Source organism: Lagopus muta, chromosome 7, assembly GCF_023343835.1.
Source record: "Lagopus muta isolate bLagMut1 chromosome 7, bLagMut1 primary, whole genome shotgun sequence".
Classification (NCBI taxonomy): domain Eukaryota; kingdom Metazoa; phylum Chordata; class Aves; order Galliformes; family Phasianidae; genus Lagopus; species Lagopus muta.
Genome location: NC_064439.1, coordinates 48,529,306 through 48,547,113, shown reverse-complemented (window position 1 = coordinate 48,547,113; position 17,808 = coordinate 48,529,306). Strand labels below are relative to the sequence as shown.

Here is a 17,808-nt window from a genome sequence, read left to right as displayed (position 1 = left end):
ATCCTGATGGATCTTTTCCCATGTTTGGAATTTAACTGATTAATGAATTTAGGCTTAAAAAGTTTTGCTAGAGATAAAATTAGTGTGAAAGCTGCCTTCATTTCTCAAAATCCTTAAGTGCCTTTTCTGATGTAGTATTTCCAAGGCTGTAAAACATGTGCTCTCTTCTTCTGGTATAATGCATGCTAGGGACATTTGATTCTCAGATGTAAAGGCCTTCAATTCCCTGTAGACAGGGACAGGCAAGTGAGTTTGGCACATATAACCTGTGTGTTGCAATGTGTGTGCAGTCTGTGCAAGTGAGTATTTTTTGACCGAGACCAAGATGATCTCTTTCAATCTGAGTTTGTTATGATTCTCTGCCTCTGAATGCCCTGACCATTGCTATAATTCCTTTACTGACATCAGAGATCCTTTGGCGTCAGTGGAGTTACAACAGTTCATACCAGTTGAGACTCTGCCTCCTAATGTATTCACACACACATCCTTTTGAGGTCTAACTCTCACATGAAAAACATGAGAAAATTTCCCAAACCATCGCTCATATTTTGCAGCTGATTCCATATGGCGTAGCTGTATGTGAGAAAATGTGAGGGATGATGTTCTTATAGATTCCGAGCACTTAAATGAGCACTTTTAAGGATATTGGTAGGTAATAAGCACAGACGGTTTCCAAAATCTTCAGGCTATTGAGAATGTCCTGGAGAGCAGCTTTGTAGCAATGAAGTTATGTGCTATAGTTTAGTACAGGTTTTACTGTAAATCCTATGAGTTGTGAAGTCCAAATTGTGATACAGTCAGAGATAAAGTAAAGCAGTTTGTTTTCTCCCCTTCAGTCTTGAGTTTTTAAAGGACTGTTGCTATAAGATCAAGAAAGAGCCTTTTGATGCATTTACCAAAGGAACAGTTGAGACTTCACAGCAAACTGCTGTAGCCAAACTAAACGTAATTACTAGCACTACTGGCTTTTTTAGGAGATACACACTTGCAAAGTCTTACAGCATTTGGAATACTGTTCAAAAAATAATAAGCAATGCATGTAAGGGCATGGACTTTCTATACATCTAGTGTGGCCTCATTTTGAGTGGCTTCAAAAGGGAGTGCAGTATTCATGGTTATACTTCTTTGTCCTTCTGAGGACATTGGCCAGGTTGACATGAACTAGGCTGTAGCTGTAAAATGTATCTGTTGTTCTTTGATTGGATTTCTTCTCCATCCAAGTGACTGATAAAACCAAAGCAGAAATTTTAGCATAGAGAGTACATTTTGTGGTCTGTTAGTTGATCTTACATGCTTACATCATGTAACACCATTCATCAGGAAGCTCATGGAATTGCTCTTTTTTGGTAAGTCTGTATGCGTGTAAAATGTAACTGAAACTTGTTTGCAATAACATAACTGTAATGTCTTTTTTACTTACTAGTTGTCTTTCTTGTCTGCTTGTTTTCTTTTCCAGGCAGAGGGTTCCAGGCTCCAGAGAGAGCTGAGAGGATATTTAGCAGCCATCAAAGGTGATTTTTTATGTTTTATGTCATTTTCATAAACCAAATTTGACAAAAAGTGAGATAAATATTCTTATTTAAAATGTACAAAGACAAGGACAAGTACAGCTGCTTTAGTCATTAATAATCTACTTTTCTGTTTTGGATCTGGCATGGGCTGTTTAGTCTGTTGATAGAGTTTCTGCTTCTTCTGATGACAACTCATGTGCATACATAGCCTTGCACGCATGGCTTACCCTCAACTGTCCTCTGTGTGCAAATCTGCTGCCCAGAGCCCCAACAAAATCTGTGCATTACTCATCTTTTAAATGCTATAATACAAAATACTCCATGCAAGGCAAGAGATCCCTCGCAGGTTTCCAGGTTTCCTTACATTTCCTGGTGTTACTATTTGGATGATAGGTCTTCTCTTTCTGAAATCGTGTTCTCTAAGATGTTGTGATTTCTTGTTAGCTTCTGAATGATGGATCTATTTATTTTTTTTCAAAATAATTTTTTTTTTAATTGGAAATAGGATATGATCCCTTAATAATAAAGATCCAAGTAGCAGAAGCTCAGTGATTAAATATCAGAGAATATGTAAAGAGCTGTTTAAATCCTAGTGGATGCTCATAAATCCAGCATACTCAATTCAGTACTATATACAGCAATTATTCTCTGTCATCCCACTAATTTTCAGAGGAGATGGAGGCAAGGTCCTAAATGAAAGGGAATAAGAGTTTGTGACATTTGTAGATTCATTAATAATTGTAGATTCATCAATAACAACTTCTTGAGATAAATAAAGAAAATATGTATGCATACATATTTTTAGCCTGACTCCTGTCCTGCAGGAAAAACGTTAATTGCTGTATGGTCTGGAAAAGGGAAATCCTGTACCAGACAAGAGGTAATTCTCCTTGTAGGGATTTGCACAGTGCTTGGGTTTTTTTTGGTGGAAGGAGGTTGAAAGGAATTTCAACATTCTTCATTTATTTGGGACCCATTGGACACTGACTTTATATTCTAGTTTTTCTGTCATTCCATTCCCCACACACATTATCAGATGTATGCATAGCCAGAAGCAGTGTGATGAGGCTGTTTGGCCAGATGGCTTCTCTGTCATGTAGGCTGACTGTTTACATGCTGCTTTGATTTCCGTGTTGGTGACAACAACCCTTCTCCCCATGTTTCATTTTCTTTCCCTCTGACTCTCTTCTTATCCTCACACTTTGTGCATTAGTGACCCTTTTGCTGGCTTACTATCAAGTGAGCTATTCTTTCCACTGAGTTTTACTTTGAACTTCATGTGAATTTTTTCACTGTGCAAATTTTGCCTTTTTATCTGTGCTTTTCTGTTCCCCACCTTTCTCTTTTCGCAGCCTGTAAGTCCATATTTAAAAATGTCTTTCTCCCTGGGAACGTAAAGTGTTTGCTAACGCCTTGTTATCTTTCTGTCCTAAAAAAGACCCAGTCATAAGCAGCTCATAACAGCCTAAAGATATTTTTCTCCAAAACCAACAAGCCACTGGTGATCATCTTTGGCACGTATGCTGGAAACTGGGACAACAGCTCAGGGCAGCACTGCTTGATACACAGCTCTGAGGCATCCTCAAAGCTGATGAGCTCAGCAGTGGTGAAAACCCCTCCAGATTTTGGGTGGCAGAGATCGTCAGAAAATGTCTACAATTGCTATTCTTTCTAGTATAGACACCATCAAAAATTTTGAAGTGTCTACTCTGAAAAGCTTAGGAACCTCCACTACAGATATTCAGGTTCTGAGTGGTATTTCAGTATAAAGGACATCTGGGCTTTGAAAGTACACTGTGAGCAGGAGTTCATTTTGCAGGGAAGAAGGTTGATTATATAAATGCATGTGATATCTTTGTGTTCTTACAGATGGAAGAAAAGCTCACTTTATAGGGTTCGTTTTAGAGTGTTTCAAGGAATGGCAAAATAGCTAACCTTTCTCCAATTAAATGCATTTTATGAAGCTGGAATGTTGTCAGCTCTAGTAAAAATTGCCATTTTGCAGCACAACTTTTGAGTGAATATTGGAAGCTAAAAGTATAAGATCTGTCCAAAATTTAAGCTAAGGAGCCTTCTTAGAGCCCTTTACCCCTTTGTTCTAATATAGTGAGCATTTTCTGAGGTTTGTTAGCACACATTCTTAAAGAGAATTTTTGCTGCATTCAGACTCCATCCCTAATTCTGATGTGCTTCTTAGCCTCAGTTCAGTCTTGCCTTTGCTACTTGTTACTTAAGGACCCAGTGGAAGCATATAATGAAGTTGTTGTGAATCTGAGTGGTTTATATGTGCTACTTTATTTAACCTGCATGCTAGTTTCATGTCTGCTACGCATCAGTTGTGTTTGTACTGACAAAGCCGTGTGCTACCTCCCATAGCTGTAGTCATCTCATGCCTCAGTCTTTGCCTCTTCCTATCTCCTTGGCAACGTGCATCTGGATTCTCTACCATGATACTTTTTTGTGCTTTTTAGAGCTGTAGGAGATTTAAAATGTTTTACAGGCCTGTAGTTAAAGAAACCCTAAATCAGCCTCCCAGTTTCTACCATAAGCTCTTTGCTAGTACAAGCACAGATGAGTAGATATATCCTGGGATTTGCCTGAAGGGAACAAGCTGACAGAGGGGGAAAGGAATCCTGCTTCATAAAATAGAGTATTTTTCAAGTAGCTTGATGTAGTGTAAAGTAGTAACCGGTTCATAGGAAGAGAAGTGGAGATGCTGAAGGGCTGTAAGCAATTTTACTGCCTAGTTGTCAGTCTGTGGCTGACAGAATCACAGATATCCTTCAGACAAATAAATCTTAAAATCATTTTTTTTCCTGAGAAGCAGTAAAACAATTCATCATCTTTCTGCGACGTTTAGCAATGAATTATGAAGTGATTGAGTTGTTCTAGAAAAAATTATAATGAGAAATGGGCAAAAATGAATGCAACTCATGTGGCAAGACCATTTCCTTGGAGAACCTTACATGAAGTTCTCTTCTCCACTCAAACAATAAAATATTAAAATATAAAGCCAGAATAAGGTGCTTTGTTTAGTTAGGAAAATGGAATTTTCTCCTTAATTCTGCCTAGATTTCCCTGCCAGGACATGAGGAGATAACACAGTATATAGATCCTGAAATTAGCATGGGTTCCAGGTCAATCTCAGTCTCCATGGGAGCTTGAGTACCTTGGAACTGTGATAGGAAAGAGTCACCTGTTCTCTTCCACCCCTAGGGCACTGTGATGGGAACACCTATACATACATCCTCTGAGGATCCCTACTGCATATCGTGCCTTTAGGAGTGCAGGAACAGAGGCTCTTTCCCAAAGAAAGAGAGAATATTTCTCACAACTGTCTCAAACTTCAGTAACGGAATTATTTAGCATCATTTTTTCCTGAATGATTCAATTATTTCTGGTTATTAAGTGATTTAATTATCAAGAAGCGGTACTTAATGAAACAGTTGATATTAAGTATAAAATTCCACATGTTCACCAGCAGTAAAAAATATTTTCACATTTCATAGTGCCTTCATGACTTGCTCTAAACAATTTATCTTTCTCAGTGACAGCAGCTGAAAACAGCAGAGAGAGACAGCCTGCAGTCTATGGATGACACTAATCCTCTTAACTTTAGTGGTGATTAATACATAAAAGGTATCTGTGTGTAAGAAATATTCAATGTGAAAGTCAGCCAAAATGAAGAAATCTTTGAACATTGTAAGTTTATACCTGTAGGCACCAAAACAGAATGAGAAGGCACTGAGTTAGTACTTATCCCTGCATTCCTTTGAGATATAGCAGTAAGCACAGTATAGATTTAGTAGGAAAATAGTAGCCTGGGTGGTTTTGTCCTTTGGGAATTTCATACTGAAGCTTTCTGACCAAGGGAGCCAAATGTTATTATGTGCATCTTCTTCACACTGCAGCTGGGTTTGTCTGATGCTTTTTGCAGGGAATATGCTTGACTGAAAGACTGCAGATTCTCAGAAGTGAAGGAAATATAGAAGTTGGTGTTAGCTGATGTCCCTCAAGAAAGGGCTGTTAAGTGTCTTTTACTTGCTCTCTTAAGAGATACGTGCTCCAGTTCTGTAGTATTGAACAAATAATGAAGTATTTAATAACGTCTGTGTATGTACAGGTGCTCTACGCAAGGCAAGCCCATGACTGAGCTGAATGCAGATTGCAGGAGAGATTAGGGGAAAGCTGTGCTAGCAGGCTGCCACCAGAATGTAAGCTACAGATTTAGAGTGCAGTGTCCTGAAGGGCAGAAGTTCAGGCATCAGAAAGGATCAGGTGTGAGCAGGGATGTGCAGACCTTCCTAGTTTGTGTGTTTGCCCTGAGTGGGCAGAGCACAGCCCTCCTAAGTATGGTGATACTGTGCTGGTTTTGCCTCACCTCCTGAATTGGTTAATTCCTAGTGACATTAAAGAAAAAATTTTGAGTGCTCCCTGCAAAAAAATATGTCATCTGTATTTTAGTGTAATCTGCCATACAAAAGAGAAAAAAAACAAACAAACATGCAAACCAAAAAAAACACCTCTATTCAGTAATTCTTTCTGAGCACGTGACAAATTATTCTTAATGTTTACCACAAAGAAGAGAAGGGAGAAATGTGTCTTAAACCCTTATGCTGTACATTCCTCAAGCTAAGTTCTGTCATGCAGAAGCACCCCCACCAAAACCCCTGAAAAAAATTAGATATTGCAATTTGGCAGAGCACCATTTGATCAAGGGGTGAAAATCTGTACCATCTGAACTCATGGTTCCCTTTCTTCGTAAGTATTCTCTCCCCTCCCCTCTCTTGAGGGACAGCTGTTTACTTGCAACTTTTTCCATACTCTTTTTTCCTACCATTTGTACATTAGGAAGTGTGCAGTCTTGCATTTACTTTCCTCTCATATCTTGAATGTGTGTTTTGGAGTGCTTGTTGGAATAGCAACTGACAGTGTCAAAACTGCTCCTCCAGACATACAAGTTCCAAGTGAATTATCTTCTGCTCCTAAATATTTATTCATGAAGAAAGCAGAGCTATTGATGCTAAATCTTGCCACTTAGCAGTTTAATCTGAAAATCGGATTAAAAAACTGCTGTTGCAGTTGGACTTGATGATCTTTAAGTTCTTTCCCAACCTGAGCGAGCAATTCTATGAATCACACTAGAGATATTTTCAAGAAAGCACAGATGTGCTGCACCAAACAGACCTTGAGTAATTAGTTTTTGGTTAAAGGTAATGCTAAGATAAAAATTTACAGGCTGCCCAGAGAGGTTGTGGGGTCTTTGAATGGAGACATTCAGAACCCAGCTGGACACGTTCCTGGATGACCTAATCTTGGTGTTCCTGCTCCAGCAGGGGGATTGGACTAAATGATCTTTTGAGGTCCCTTCCAAACCCTGACGTTCTGTGAAAAATATTTAGTAGTCACTGTTCAGATTTTGCAAAGAAGTTGAAAAAAAATGCCATTTTGAAGTTACTGATCCTGAACTTAGTGTCTTGTATGAGATCAGATACAACAGTTCCCATGAATCTCTACCATTTAATCACCCAACCCTGGAAATGCTTCATCTTGCACACAGGCAGGCATGGACTCATTGTGGATAAGCTAGGAAGCTATCCTGTAGGATGGAAGAGCTGAGAATAATCAGACATGCTGCTATTTGTTTGGCTTTTCTGTGATGGTCTTTTAAGTAGGTATTAAATGTCTTCAGGGACAGAACAACCCTCCGTGTTGTTTTCATGTTCCAATAGATTTATTGCAGAACAGCAAATGAAATTCCTAATCTAATAGGATTTTTTTCTTGCATAAATATGGGATAATTCTGGTATGAAGGAGATTTCTCACTAGCCTGGGTGAGCTGATTGATCATAACGGCTTTGTTTCAGCTCTTGAAAATTTCATTCTAAACATGCCAGAGGCAATAGTATAGTGAGTACACGTAGATTAAAATGAAGCTATTTATCAACTATTTCCTGTAGTTTGCACCTACATATTCCTTTTTCTGTTTAATTACAGGGATGCAAGATGCCTCAAAAAAGCTTACCGAGTCTCTCCATGAAGTGTATGAGCCAGACTGGTATGGACGAGAAGATGTGAAAATGATTGGTGAGGTAAGATATGTAGAAAGATGAAAGAAGTAGTATTTCGACTGCAAATTGAATCGTCTGAGCTATCAAGGAGAAGAATACATCTGAAATTTCCCTTACTTCTATATTGTGTGAGAAATCAAATTTTCTAAGCATAGAAATTATTGGTCTTGTGAAGTGTACCTCCTGCTGACTAGGAGCCCTATTTGCATTGCCAGTTTTACAAAGTAGTTGGCATAAGCTCCTTCTGAGATCAGCATTACTATGACCAGAATTGGTCCTCAGAGCATCTGATGGACCAGTTTGTGCCACTCTATATAGCCTTGTCTAGCTTCCTCCAGTGATTAGAGAAATACTTCTTTTCTAGAAGACATGGGAGAGTCTAACTTGAGGTACACTCGATTGCTTAAGTAAAAATCCTTAATTCTGAGGGAATTCTGTCAGCAGAAGTGCTGGTGGTGACAAGAAAGTGCTAAACATTACCAACGTAACTTTAAATCAGGTGATGTTCAGGAGTGCAAGGCCTGCTGGATAATATGATAAACAAGAAACTGGAAGATAAGGCAGTCTTCCCAAATCAGCTGAACGTTTGCTTTCTTCTCTGTGGCTGCCTTCTTCTACCTTTCCCTGCTGCTGAAGGCATGACATATTTTTGATTTTAAAAGCACTCAAAGTCCCAACGTGTAAGAAGAGATACCACGCCATTTACGTCCTCTTAGGTTAAATGGCTGGGTGATTTGCTGCTGCATCTTGCTGTAGCTCTTCACTGTTTTGCTTCTGGTTTTCTCCCAGTATGGTCACAAGTGTAAATTTATGCATCTCTCAACCTGGAATAAGAATGGATTATTTGTGCAGTCTGAGATATAAATGATTATTCAAAGAGGGGTCCATCAAAGTGACCTAGTACTGCCTGGCAGGAAAGATGATGGCCTAAAGGGCTCTTGAGCAATGTTTTTGGTCCCATTAGCTTTCAGAAAACCTCCATGATCCTAATATGTCTAACATGCATATCAACAAGATGCAAAAGCACAGGACTTGCTTTTGCTTTCTGCAATCTAATGCTGTGCTGCTCTGTAGACCACCATGAATGTTGCCTTAAATAAATGAGGTATTTTATAAGTATGATTAATAGATTGTGATAATCCCTTAGAGACCCTATTAGGGTAGAAAATGAATGAACAGAATGCTGACATCACACAGCATTTGCAATGTGCCCTGTAGTGGCTCACAATAAAGTAAACACCAGGGAATAGTTTTTGGACTTGACTTGAGGCTAATAGCCCCCTTTAGCCTCCCTGCCATCAAAGGGAAATTCAGTCATTTTTAAATGTGCGAAGAGAGAAGGGGAACAAGATGTTTAACACATGCTAATGACTTGCTTAACTGAGAATCCAGGACCTGGAAACCTTTGTAACTATGTAATAGGATTTTGCTTTTGGCAAGGAATTGCACCCAACTGTCCCTGGGCTCCTTGTCACATCAGCTGCATTAACATGTTCTTAAAAAACTGAAAGCTACCAAGGGGAGCTGCCCAGAAGCTGCAAAGAGGGCTGGGAAAAATTGCTATAGCTTCTGGGATTTATTTGTTTGTTCTGCTTATTGGTAAGTTTCAGATCTGTAATCCCAGTTTTCTAGCAGTGGGAGGTAGAGTTTAGCCTGTAAACCAGAGATTTCATCAGATGCACCTTAATGGCACAAAAGTTATGGAGTAGAAGAATGGACCTTTCTTAGGGTGAATCTCCACAAGTTTTATTTTAAAAATCATAGAGTATCCTAAGTTGAAAGGGACCCCCAAGGATCACTGAGTCCACCTCCCTGCTCCATACAGGACAACCCAAATTTCAAACCCCAAACTAAGCTTACAAAAACTTGTTGATCAGAATCTCACTTTTTTTTGTTTTTCTTTTATTTACTTTGTGATTGTCCTTCCTTTCTCTGTAAGGAAAGTTTATCATCAGTCAGCACAGTCAATGCTGCGGCCACTTCAGATTCAGCAGTGGTAATCCTCAGGAATCTGAAATCCTGAGGAAGACCTTGAATACGTGATACTCTTATTTTCAGAAAACATTTACTATCTGAAAAAAAAAAAGGGGGGGAGAAAAAATCCTAATTTTTGAACTAACACTTCTTTTTTGTTATTAATTAAAGCTTGCAATACGAAGGTGCGATTTTTTATTTAATTTATAGCTGCATTCTGAAGAATTGTCATAGAAAGAACACTTTAAAACTTCAGAACTATTAATATTTACCATTTATGTGTGTATTTCCCCTGGTTTTGAAGTGAGTTAAACTATTAAGTGCGTTTTTTTTTCTCTTTCTTTACAGAAATGTGATGAACTTTGGGAGGACTTCCATCAAAAACTTGTGGATGGGTCGTTGTTGACTTTGGATACATATCTAGGACAATTCCCTGATATCAAAGTACAGTAATGCTTACCTACAAAGGAGAATTTGTAAATACCACCAGTCACTGTAATGTCATCAAATAAACATAGAATTAGATTTTACACACACACAAAACACGGGGAGGGTCATTTGTTTCTGCAGTGAACACAGTCTTGTTATGTTAGCTGACCTTTGGCATCAGGCTGCACTGATTTTCCAAGATAATTTTCATGCTGTAGTACTTGTATGTAAATTAGGCTTTATACAAACAAAAATTTAGAATGTTTTTTCCCTGCTCCATTTTCATTTGCTATGAGACAATTCTCACTGACTTTCACAGGGACAAATCACGTTCTTCAGTTGTTAAAATGCCAGACAAATTATAAGATGAAAAGCAGGCCTTTTGTTATTGACTGGATACACCTGTGGGTATCTAAATATCTTTCTCTTAACTACATTATGGTTCCTGTCTTGTGATTAGTTGCAGTAAGATTTTGTGGTACATGTGAGGAGGCTCTGTTAATGCGGATTCCAGCTTCAAACCAATCATTCCCAGCATGCAGTTCAAGGAGATGGTTGTTAAATGAGGATAAAGGCTCATTAAAAGTGTGAGGGAGAAGCATTTCATGTCACTGTATGGACAAAACTGGACGTTCTTTGTGGGGATTTAGAATCAATCAGTTATCCTGCGGCCATCTCCTTTGCCATTTACATCAGGAAAAAAAAGATCCCTATATTACTGATACTCAGTTTCACACTTGCTGCTACATCAAACTGTGCTTATGTCTTCTCAGCCTGCAGAATTCACTTGTAATATGGAACTTTGTAAAGTCAGCTTAGAACTGAGGACATTTGCTTAGTTGCAAGAGAATTACAGCAGTTAAATTAAAATTCCTATTATATGTTAAGAGTTCCTGCTGTATTGTATCTAACTTCTGTATCAGAGCAACTGTATTGAGAACTACATTTTAAGCATTTTTCCTACTCTAAAAACACTATGTTAACTATTCATTAAATTTGCACACTATATGTAAGGTAAGAGGACAGTGTTACCATGAGTTTAACAGGTCCACTTATTCTGGAGAATGAGATAAATCTTGCATAACACTGTTACCTCACCACACCCACAGAACAGCCTTTCAAACCATCTGTATACATATTTCTTATTTAAAATAAGATTGTTAGTTTCTCTCTTTTTGCATGCCAGTGTTCTTCAGTGGCATTATAGTAAGCTGGTATTGAATGGCAGATGAAGGAGAGTACAAACATGTTAAATGACTGCATAGGTAAAATAACTTAAAGAAGTGAGTTGCACTGACTTTCATTCTTACCTCTGTACAGACACGTATTGCAAAACGAAGCAGAAAGCTGGTGGACTACGACAGTGCAAGGCATCATCTAGAAGCCCTGCAGAGCTCCAAAAGAAAAGACGAAGGCAGGATTACCAAGGTAGGAAAGGATGCTGGCTGATGACTTTGAGAGCTCCAGTTCTGTGCAGAGACTTTTCACAAAGCTTCTCTTCTTTTTCCTCTTTCAGAATTAGAGGTTACCCTGAAGGACAGAAGCATTTTAAGTATTTTGGTGGATGGGGAGGGAATACAGCTGATTTTAGGAGTGAGTCCTGTTTGAGCTCTAGCTTTATCTTTTGATGCGATTTAGGAGACAGCAAGCCCTGTGCTGGCCTTTGTGGTTTATGACTAAGTCACATACTTTGTCAATAAAAATTCAAATTGAGTCACAAAAAAATGAAAAAATAAAAATAAAATATCCCACCTTCTGACAGAAACAGTTTTTCCAGGTTTTTTTGTTGTTTGTTTTAGGCAGAAGAAGAGTTTCAAAAAGCACAGAAAGTGTTTGAAGAGTTTAACACTGATTTGCAAGAAGAATTGCCATCTCTGTGGTCACGGTAAGCCTGGGCAGATATTGCCTTTGAGGCCTAAAGGGAGACTAAGAAAGGGAATGAGGGGATTTTAACAGGCTGCTAGAAAGTCTTTGAAATCCTATCTGTCATCTTTTGAAATCGTTACAGGGGAAATGCCTTATAATGATTGAAAATTATTGTATTTATTGTAAATGTATTTATGCTTATTTCTTTCAGTATATCTCAGTACTTAAACTAAAGAACTGTGGCAGAGAGCACAAAATGGCATCACGGCTCAAAACCCACTGCTTCCATCACCCTTCTCAGAAACTGTGATGCTAGATACCTGATCCTTTCAAGAAACAACAAAAAAAAGAGCCACTAGTTGACAAAGGATCAAATATACCCACTGTTAAGAGCAACCATATAGAGCAGTCACACACTGTTCCAGAAGACTTGCAATTGGTCTTTTTATAGGTCATTTTCTCTGTAAAATGTGTCAAAGCAAAGACATTTACAAAGGTGTAAAGATTGAATGGCAACTGTTGTTTTCAGTCTCCTATAAAATGCTACCAAAGCAATGTAAGAAAGGGAAAATAATATTTAATTATAACTACTTCAGAATGCTCACTTCATAGTTTTACACTGAATATGTTCTTGATGTAAAGGCACTGGATGGGATTGATCATTCGTTTGGGATGTGTACCTATGGACTGCATTTATACAGAAATTGCACACAAAATGAGCAGGAGGACAAAGGCAGTATGGAAATAAGCATCTCATTAGTGCACTGCTTTCTTTAACAAATGGCAGTCTGGAATGAAAGTATCTGGTGAATTGCTGAAGTATACTTTTATTTCTCTGCCTTCTAAATTAATTCCTGTTCAATTTGAGATGACTAGAGAGTTCTCCTACTGTGTTTCTGCCTAGTTCAGGCTGAAAAACTTCCTTGCACTTTGAGATACTTGTTTTATGGGCTTGTGAACAATAAAACTGCATATTATTTAGTAATTATTATTATTATTTATTTAGTAAGGGCCCTCTTATTTCAATATATGTTGCTCACTAACTTGTCTCAGAGAAAGATAAAATTTAATTTGAGTAATATGCATAGTTTAGAAACTGTGCTTTAGGTAGCAAATGCTTTCATGGTCCTATTTTTAGATATCACAGTAACTCAGGAAGAAAAAGATTCATTGTGTTGACATACTGCAAGCTTATTCTTATGCCAAAGACAATTTGGACTAGTAAAAGCTTGGGGAAATTGTGCTTATAAGTTTTAAATAGGAGAAAGAATAATCCATAACCTAAGACAGCATCCCTTACTTTTAAAATGTATGGGGGACATACAAACACTCACCCTGAGAAGGCAGATTTTTGAATGCATGTGGAAAAATGTCTTTATTAGAAATGAATTTCTTTCATTTGCGTATATTTCAGGATTTGTTTCATTAGGGTGGACTGAGCATGAGACATTTACCCCTGGGCAGTGTACCCTATAGCTGTCCCACAACACACCCAGCATCACCTAGATGCACTTGAACAAACTGAAGTCCCCTGCTGTGGGCTACTTGCAACTTGATTGCTCTGTGCAGTGTGAAACACCAACAGAAATAGTAAGGAACAAATAAGCTGGAAGTTTTGATGTTCAACCCAGTGTTATGCTTTGCTGACAATAGTAGTCAAGGATTCTGCCTGTGGTCTGGAAAAAAATCATTCACTTTCTTTTGTGTCTCTGCTATCCCCATTCTTTATTCTCTTTCTCCTTTCCCTGTGCCATCCTCCATAGGCGAGTTGGCTTTTATGTGAACACCTTCAAAAATGTATCCAGCCTTGAAGCCAAGTTTCACAAGGAAATAGCTTTAGTAAGTAAAATGAATGTCTCATGTATAATGGAGTATGTGCTATGCATAACAGCAAACAAACGTAACACAGCAATAAAAAACCAGCAGCAGCACAGATCAACAGTTGCCCTAGATCCAGATTTGTACTATAATCTTCGTATTGGTTCCTACTTGCCTTTTTTGTGCTCTCCTTAAGAACCCATGCAATCCTAGAAAGTGGTCCATAATATAGTAGCAACGATAATGCTATTACTGCAACATTAAGATACAATTTTATTTTAATATCTTCTCCATTCTTCCTAGCACACTTTGCCTACAGCATTTTTCCACGCCCAATTGCTAAGCATCTCATTGCTTTCATCAGTGCATGAGAAATGTGTCAATTATACCCTTCAGGACCATTACATACCTCGTCAGAAAGGCAACATTATATCTGTCACTATCAGGCAAATACAGCAATTTCAATGAGGATCTTTTGAATGCATTAAATACCTTACTAATTGGTAGTGTATTACCTATAGTAACCAATTAACTTAGTTAGGAAGCCAAGTAGCATGGAAAAATTGTTTGACCAAAGTCCCACGCGAGTTGAGATCAGACTTTTGAGGGGAGAGCAGGAATCATCTCTGCTACACGTTTCTCTATCAGAAAGCTGACAGCACTAAGTCACATTTATAGACTTGTTCTCTGAACATCAGCTTTTTTGAAAAACCATTATCTTAAAACACTTCTATGCATTTCTAAAGGTTTCCACTTTTGTTACATATAGCACTGCTTATTTTTTGGAAGGAACTATTTACAATTTTAAGGAAATCAGAGCAGTAACCAGACCAGATTTATCAGCTATGTTTTTAATCACAGCCATAGTGCTTCACCTAAACTCTGACAAGTGTTTTATTTTGTCAGCTATGTCACAAACTGTATGAAGTGATGACGAAGCTGGGAGATCAGCATGCAGACAAGGCCTTCACCATTCAAGGGGCACCAAGGTGACTTTGTTTCTTATTTTAGTGAATTGCATTGCAGTAAGATTTGTGGATTTCAGCACTGAAGTAAGCACCTACATAATATATAGTGTTTGCCATACAACCCAGTTACTGGGTTTCTTCTTTCAAGAGGGTAGATGAAAGTACCCTTGGTTGTTGCTGCTTCCAACATAAGTGAAGCTGCAGAACTTTCTTCATTGCCTACTTATTTTCCATTCTAAAAAAGAAAAAGGGCAATACTTCCTGCTGTTGCAATTTACCCAATTTCATTGTAGCACAGAATACCAGTTTGCACCAGCTTAGTATGTAGCTCATTTACTCTTCAGTGTTTAGTCTTCAGTGAGTTTATTCTGAGTAATATTCTGAGTTTAACTGTCAGAATATTTTTAAGGCCTTGAAAAATTAGATGTGTTTTTAGGACCTAAAGGCATGTGGTTAGGTGAGAATCTTGACCTTTCCATGTAATGCTCTATCTCCTCTGCTCATGGGGAAAAGTCAGGAAATATGATCTGAGTATATCATAAAAGCTGAAAAGCCAAAGTAAAATGAATGTCACAAAATGCCATATTTTTAATGACTTCCAAGAGCAATCTTGCCTTAAAATAAAAACAAAGCCAAGAAAGCTTAAAATCAGTGTTTTCTTAAGGTCATTGGAAGCCAGTGCACTATTTCTGATTTTTTAACTTGAGAAGAACAAAGCCTTTCTGCCAGAATTTGATCTCAGTACTGCAATAATGATGGGCAGAAAAGATTGTAATTATAAAAGTGGTGCTTGTCAAAACATAGTGATAATTAGAGCGAATGCATAAGTCCCAAATTTCAAGCCAACCCTAGCTCATCCAGAAGCAGTCAGAACAATGTTATGGCTACTGTGAATTTGCCCTCAAGCCAGGCTCACATTAGCAACAATTAAGACTGTCCAAGAGCACAACATCTGCCTCAAACATATGGCTGACATTTCCATATTTCTTTTGATCTCATTTTAAAAGGACAAAAAATATTTGAGCTTCCAAACTACTGCAAAATTTAGAACTATGATATTAAGAATGTGTCCAAAATTTTCGTATTGGATTAGTTCAGTGTTAATCTGTGATCACACACACTCCCTGAGCTGACAACTCATTTAGCACCATTTTCAGTCCCTGTAGGATGGCTACATTTCCCATACAGCATTCATAAACTACTGTTATGGGATAATAAATAATATAGTATTGGAAAGCTTAAAGTAGTTTTAGTAATAAACAAGTATTTGGCCACGTGTCTCTTAGGCTGTGCCCAGCATGCACACATTCTTGTTATTACTGAATTTTTCTTCCCATCAGTGAGAGAAAAATAATAGGATTCTAGCTGCAAATGATTAGGTGTAGATTAATGCTTTCTGATGTCCTTATTTAAAAATGCTTTTTAAAAATATTTTTACTTACTGTGTTACTCTTCTATTTGAGCTCTGCTGCATCCCAAGTGAGAAAGTTGTAGTTATAGGCCATCAGCTCTAAGTGGTGGTTTGTTGCGTTTGCTTTTTTTGCTTCAGACTTCTGTAAGATTAACAGCTCATACACAGTGTGGTATTTTTGGTATACTGTTCACAGAGCCTTACGTGAAATTCAAGACAAATTTTGAGTTTTATTATTTTTACAGTGCTTACAACATTACTCAGGAATGAGCCTTTTTGAGATGAAAGTTTTCCTTTTTAAATATGTGAGAAATAGATACTAGACAAGTACATTATCTTCCCTTTAGAGTACCATATAAAAATAGAGTACCAGCTTAAAAATTTATATGCTACTGAATATTCTACCTTGAAGACAAATATTGTACCTAGGAAAGAAATTTCTTAATAACTGCTTATTTTTTCTTCTTTAATATTTCCACAGAAAGAGGTGGTGAGTGTGAACTTTCCAAGGAATTATTTTTTCTTGCACCTGTGTTAGGAACATGTTTATGGTGTGGTTCCCTCCATCATGTAGTGCTTCTGTTCTTGCTAAATATGTGTAGGACTCGCTCTTCTCTTACCAAGTACTGTGACTGTTGAATGCTGTAGATTATAGCCTCCCTGAGTTGTAAGCTTTCAGCATTTCTAAGTAGCTGAGTATGTCCCAGTGTTTGCACCAGGTCCTTTCACAGAAAGAACAAATCCTTTTACAGGACAGGACTTCATCAGATCTTTTCTTAGTATCAGCAGAGCTCTGCTGAAGTCTCTTGACTACTGCTTGTTTATAGTTGTGGTGAGTTGCCCATCTAAATAGTTACAGCTATATCATAATCTTGTTTGTGTTTTGGTTTATTGAAACCTTCCTGAAGTTGCTGAGCTTTTAATGTTATTTGCATTATTCATTGGCGTATCATCTTCTGGGATTTTTTATCTTTAAAGCCTTTTATTTTGAGAACTGTGTGAAATGAAGGCAGTAGTTCCAGCTCCCATTTTATGATGGTTACAAACTTATACAAAAAACATCATTTCAAATTTAGAAAAAGAAAAAAGAAAGAAAAATGCAGGAATCGAGTTTCCATCAAGTTACAACGATCAGGTAAACAGATGCAGCAGATGTTCCAAAAATAAAGGTCACTCAAAAATTAAAACGTCGTTTGAAACTATATTCAGATCACTGAATTTTGATTATATATAATGGCAGTTTTAGATTTAGTGATTATATAATGATTTGGTTCATCTCCACTCTATATTGCCTTTTGTGGTTGCTGGCTTTCAACTATTCAAATTGTCAAGGTAATAAATTAGCATGATGTGTATGTCCTGACCATTACTTTGATTCTTGCCCAGTGATTCAGGTCCACTCCGCATTGCAAAAACACCATCACCACCAGAGGAGGTCTCTCCCCTTCCTAGCCCTACTGCTAGTCCCAATCACATGCTGGCACCAGCATCTCCAGCACCAGCCCGGCCTAAGTCACCCACACAGGTAAGTGGAAACTCAGCAAAGGAGACTGGCCTGTTGTGAAGTAAGCTGAGATAATGTATACAGTGGTGTTTTCAGTCTAGGCATGGACTGAGATACAGTGGGGAGACCACTGGCTCCACTGTGCTCTATATGGGTCATTGGGTGGGTGTTCATCTCTGTGTCTCAAGCATGGGTAGAAAAGGTTTTGTTTTTTTTAAATAAAGGAGAATGAGGAAAATTTAAGGTAGCAGGTGAA

General features: G+C 37.9%; 1 protein-coding gene across 2 annotated transcripts in view; it reads left to right on the top strand.

Moving 5' to 3' along the window:
- The window catches only part of AMPH (amphiphysin), a 102,767-nt gene that overhangs the window by 53,317 nt on the left and 31,642 nt on the right, over window positions 1-17,808 (top strand). For both annotated transcript variants that reach the window (XM_048951352.1, XM_048951351.1), the window contains exons 3-10: window positions 1,457-1,511; window positions 7,509-7,603; window positions 9,905-10,000; window positions 11,306-11,413; window positions 11,785-11,870; window positions 13,615-13,690; window positions 14,576-14,658; window positions 17,435-17,573. In XM_048951352.1, the coding sequence (XP_048807309.1) occupies window positions 1,457-1,511; window positions 7,509-7,603; window positions 9,905-10,000; window positions 11,306-11,413; window positions 11,785-11,870; window positions 13,615-13,690; window positions 14,576-14,658; window positions 17,435-17,573 (738 nt within the window). The remainder of the gene's footprint in view (window positions 1-1,456; window positions 1,512-7,508; window positions 7,604-9,904; window positions 10,001-11,305; window positions 11,414-11,784; window positions 11,871-13,614; window positions 13,691-14,575; window positions 14,659-17,434; window positions 17,574-17,808) is intronic.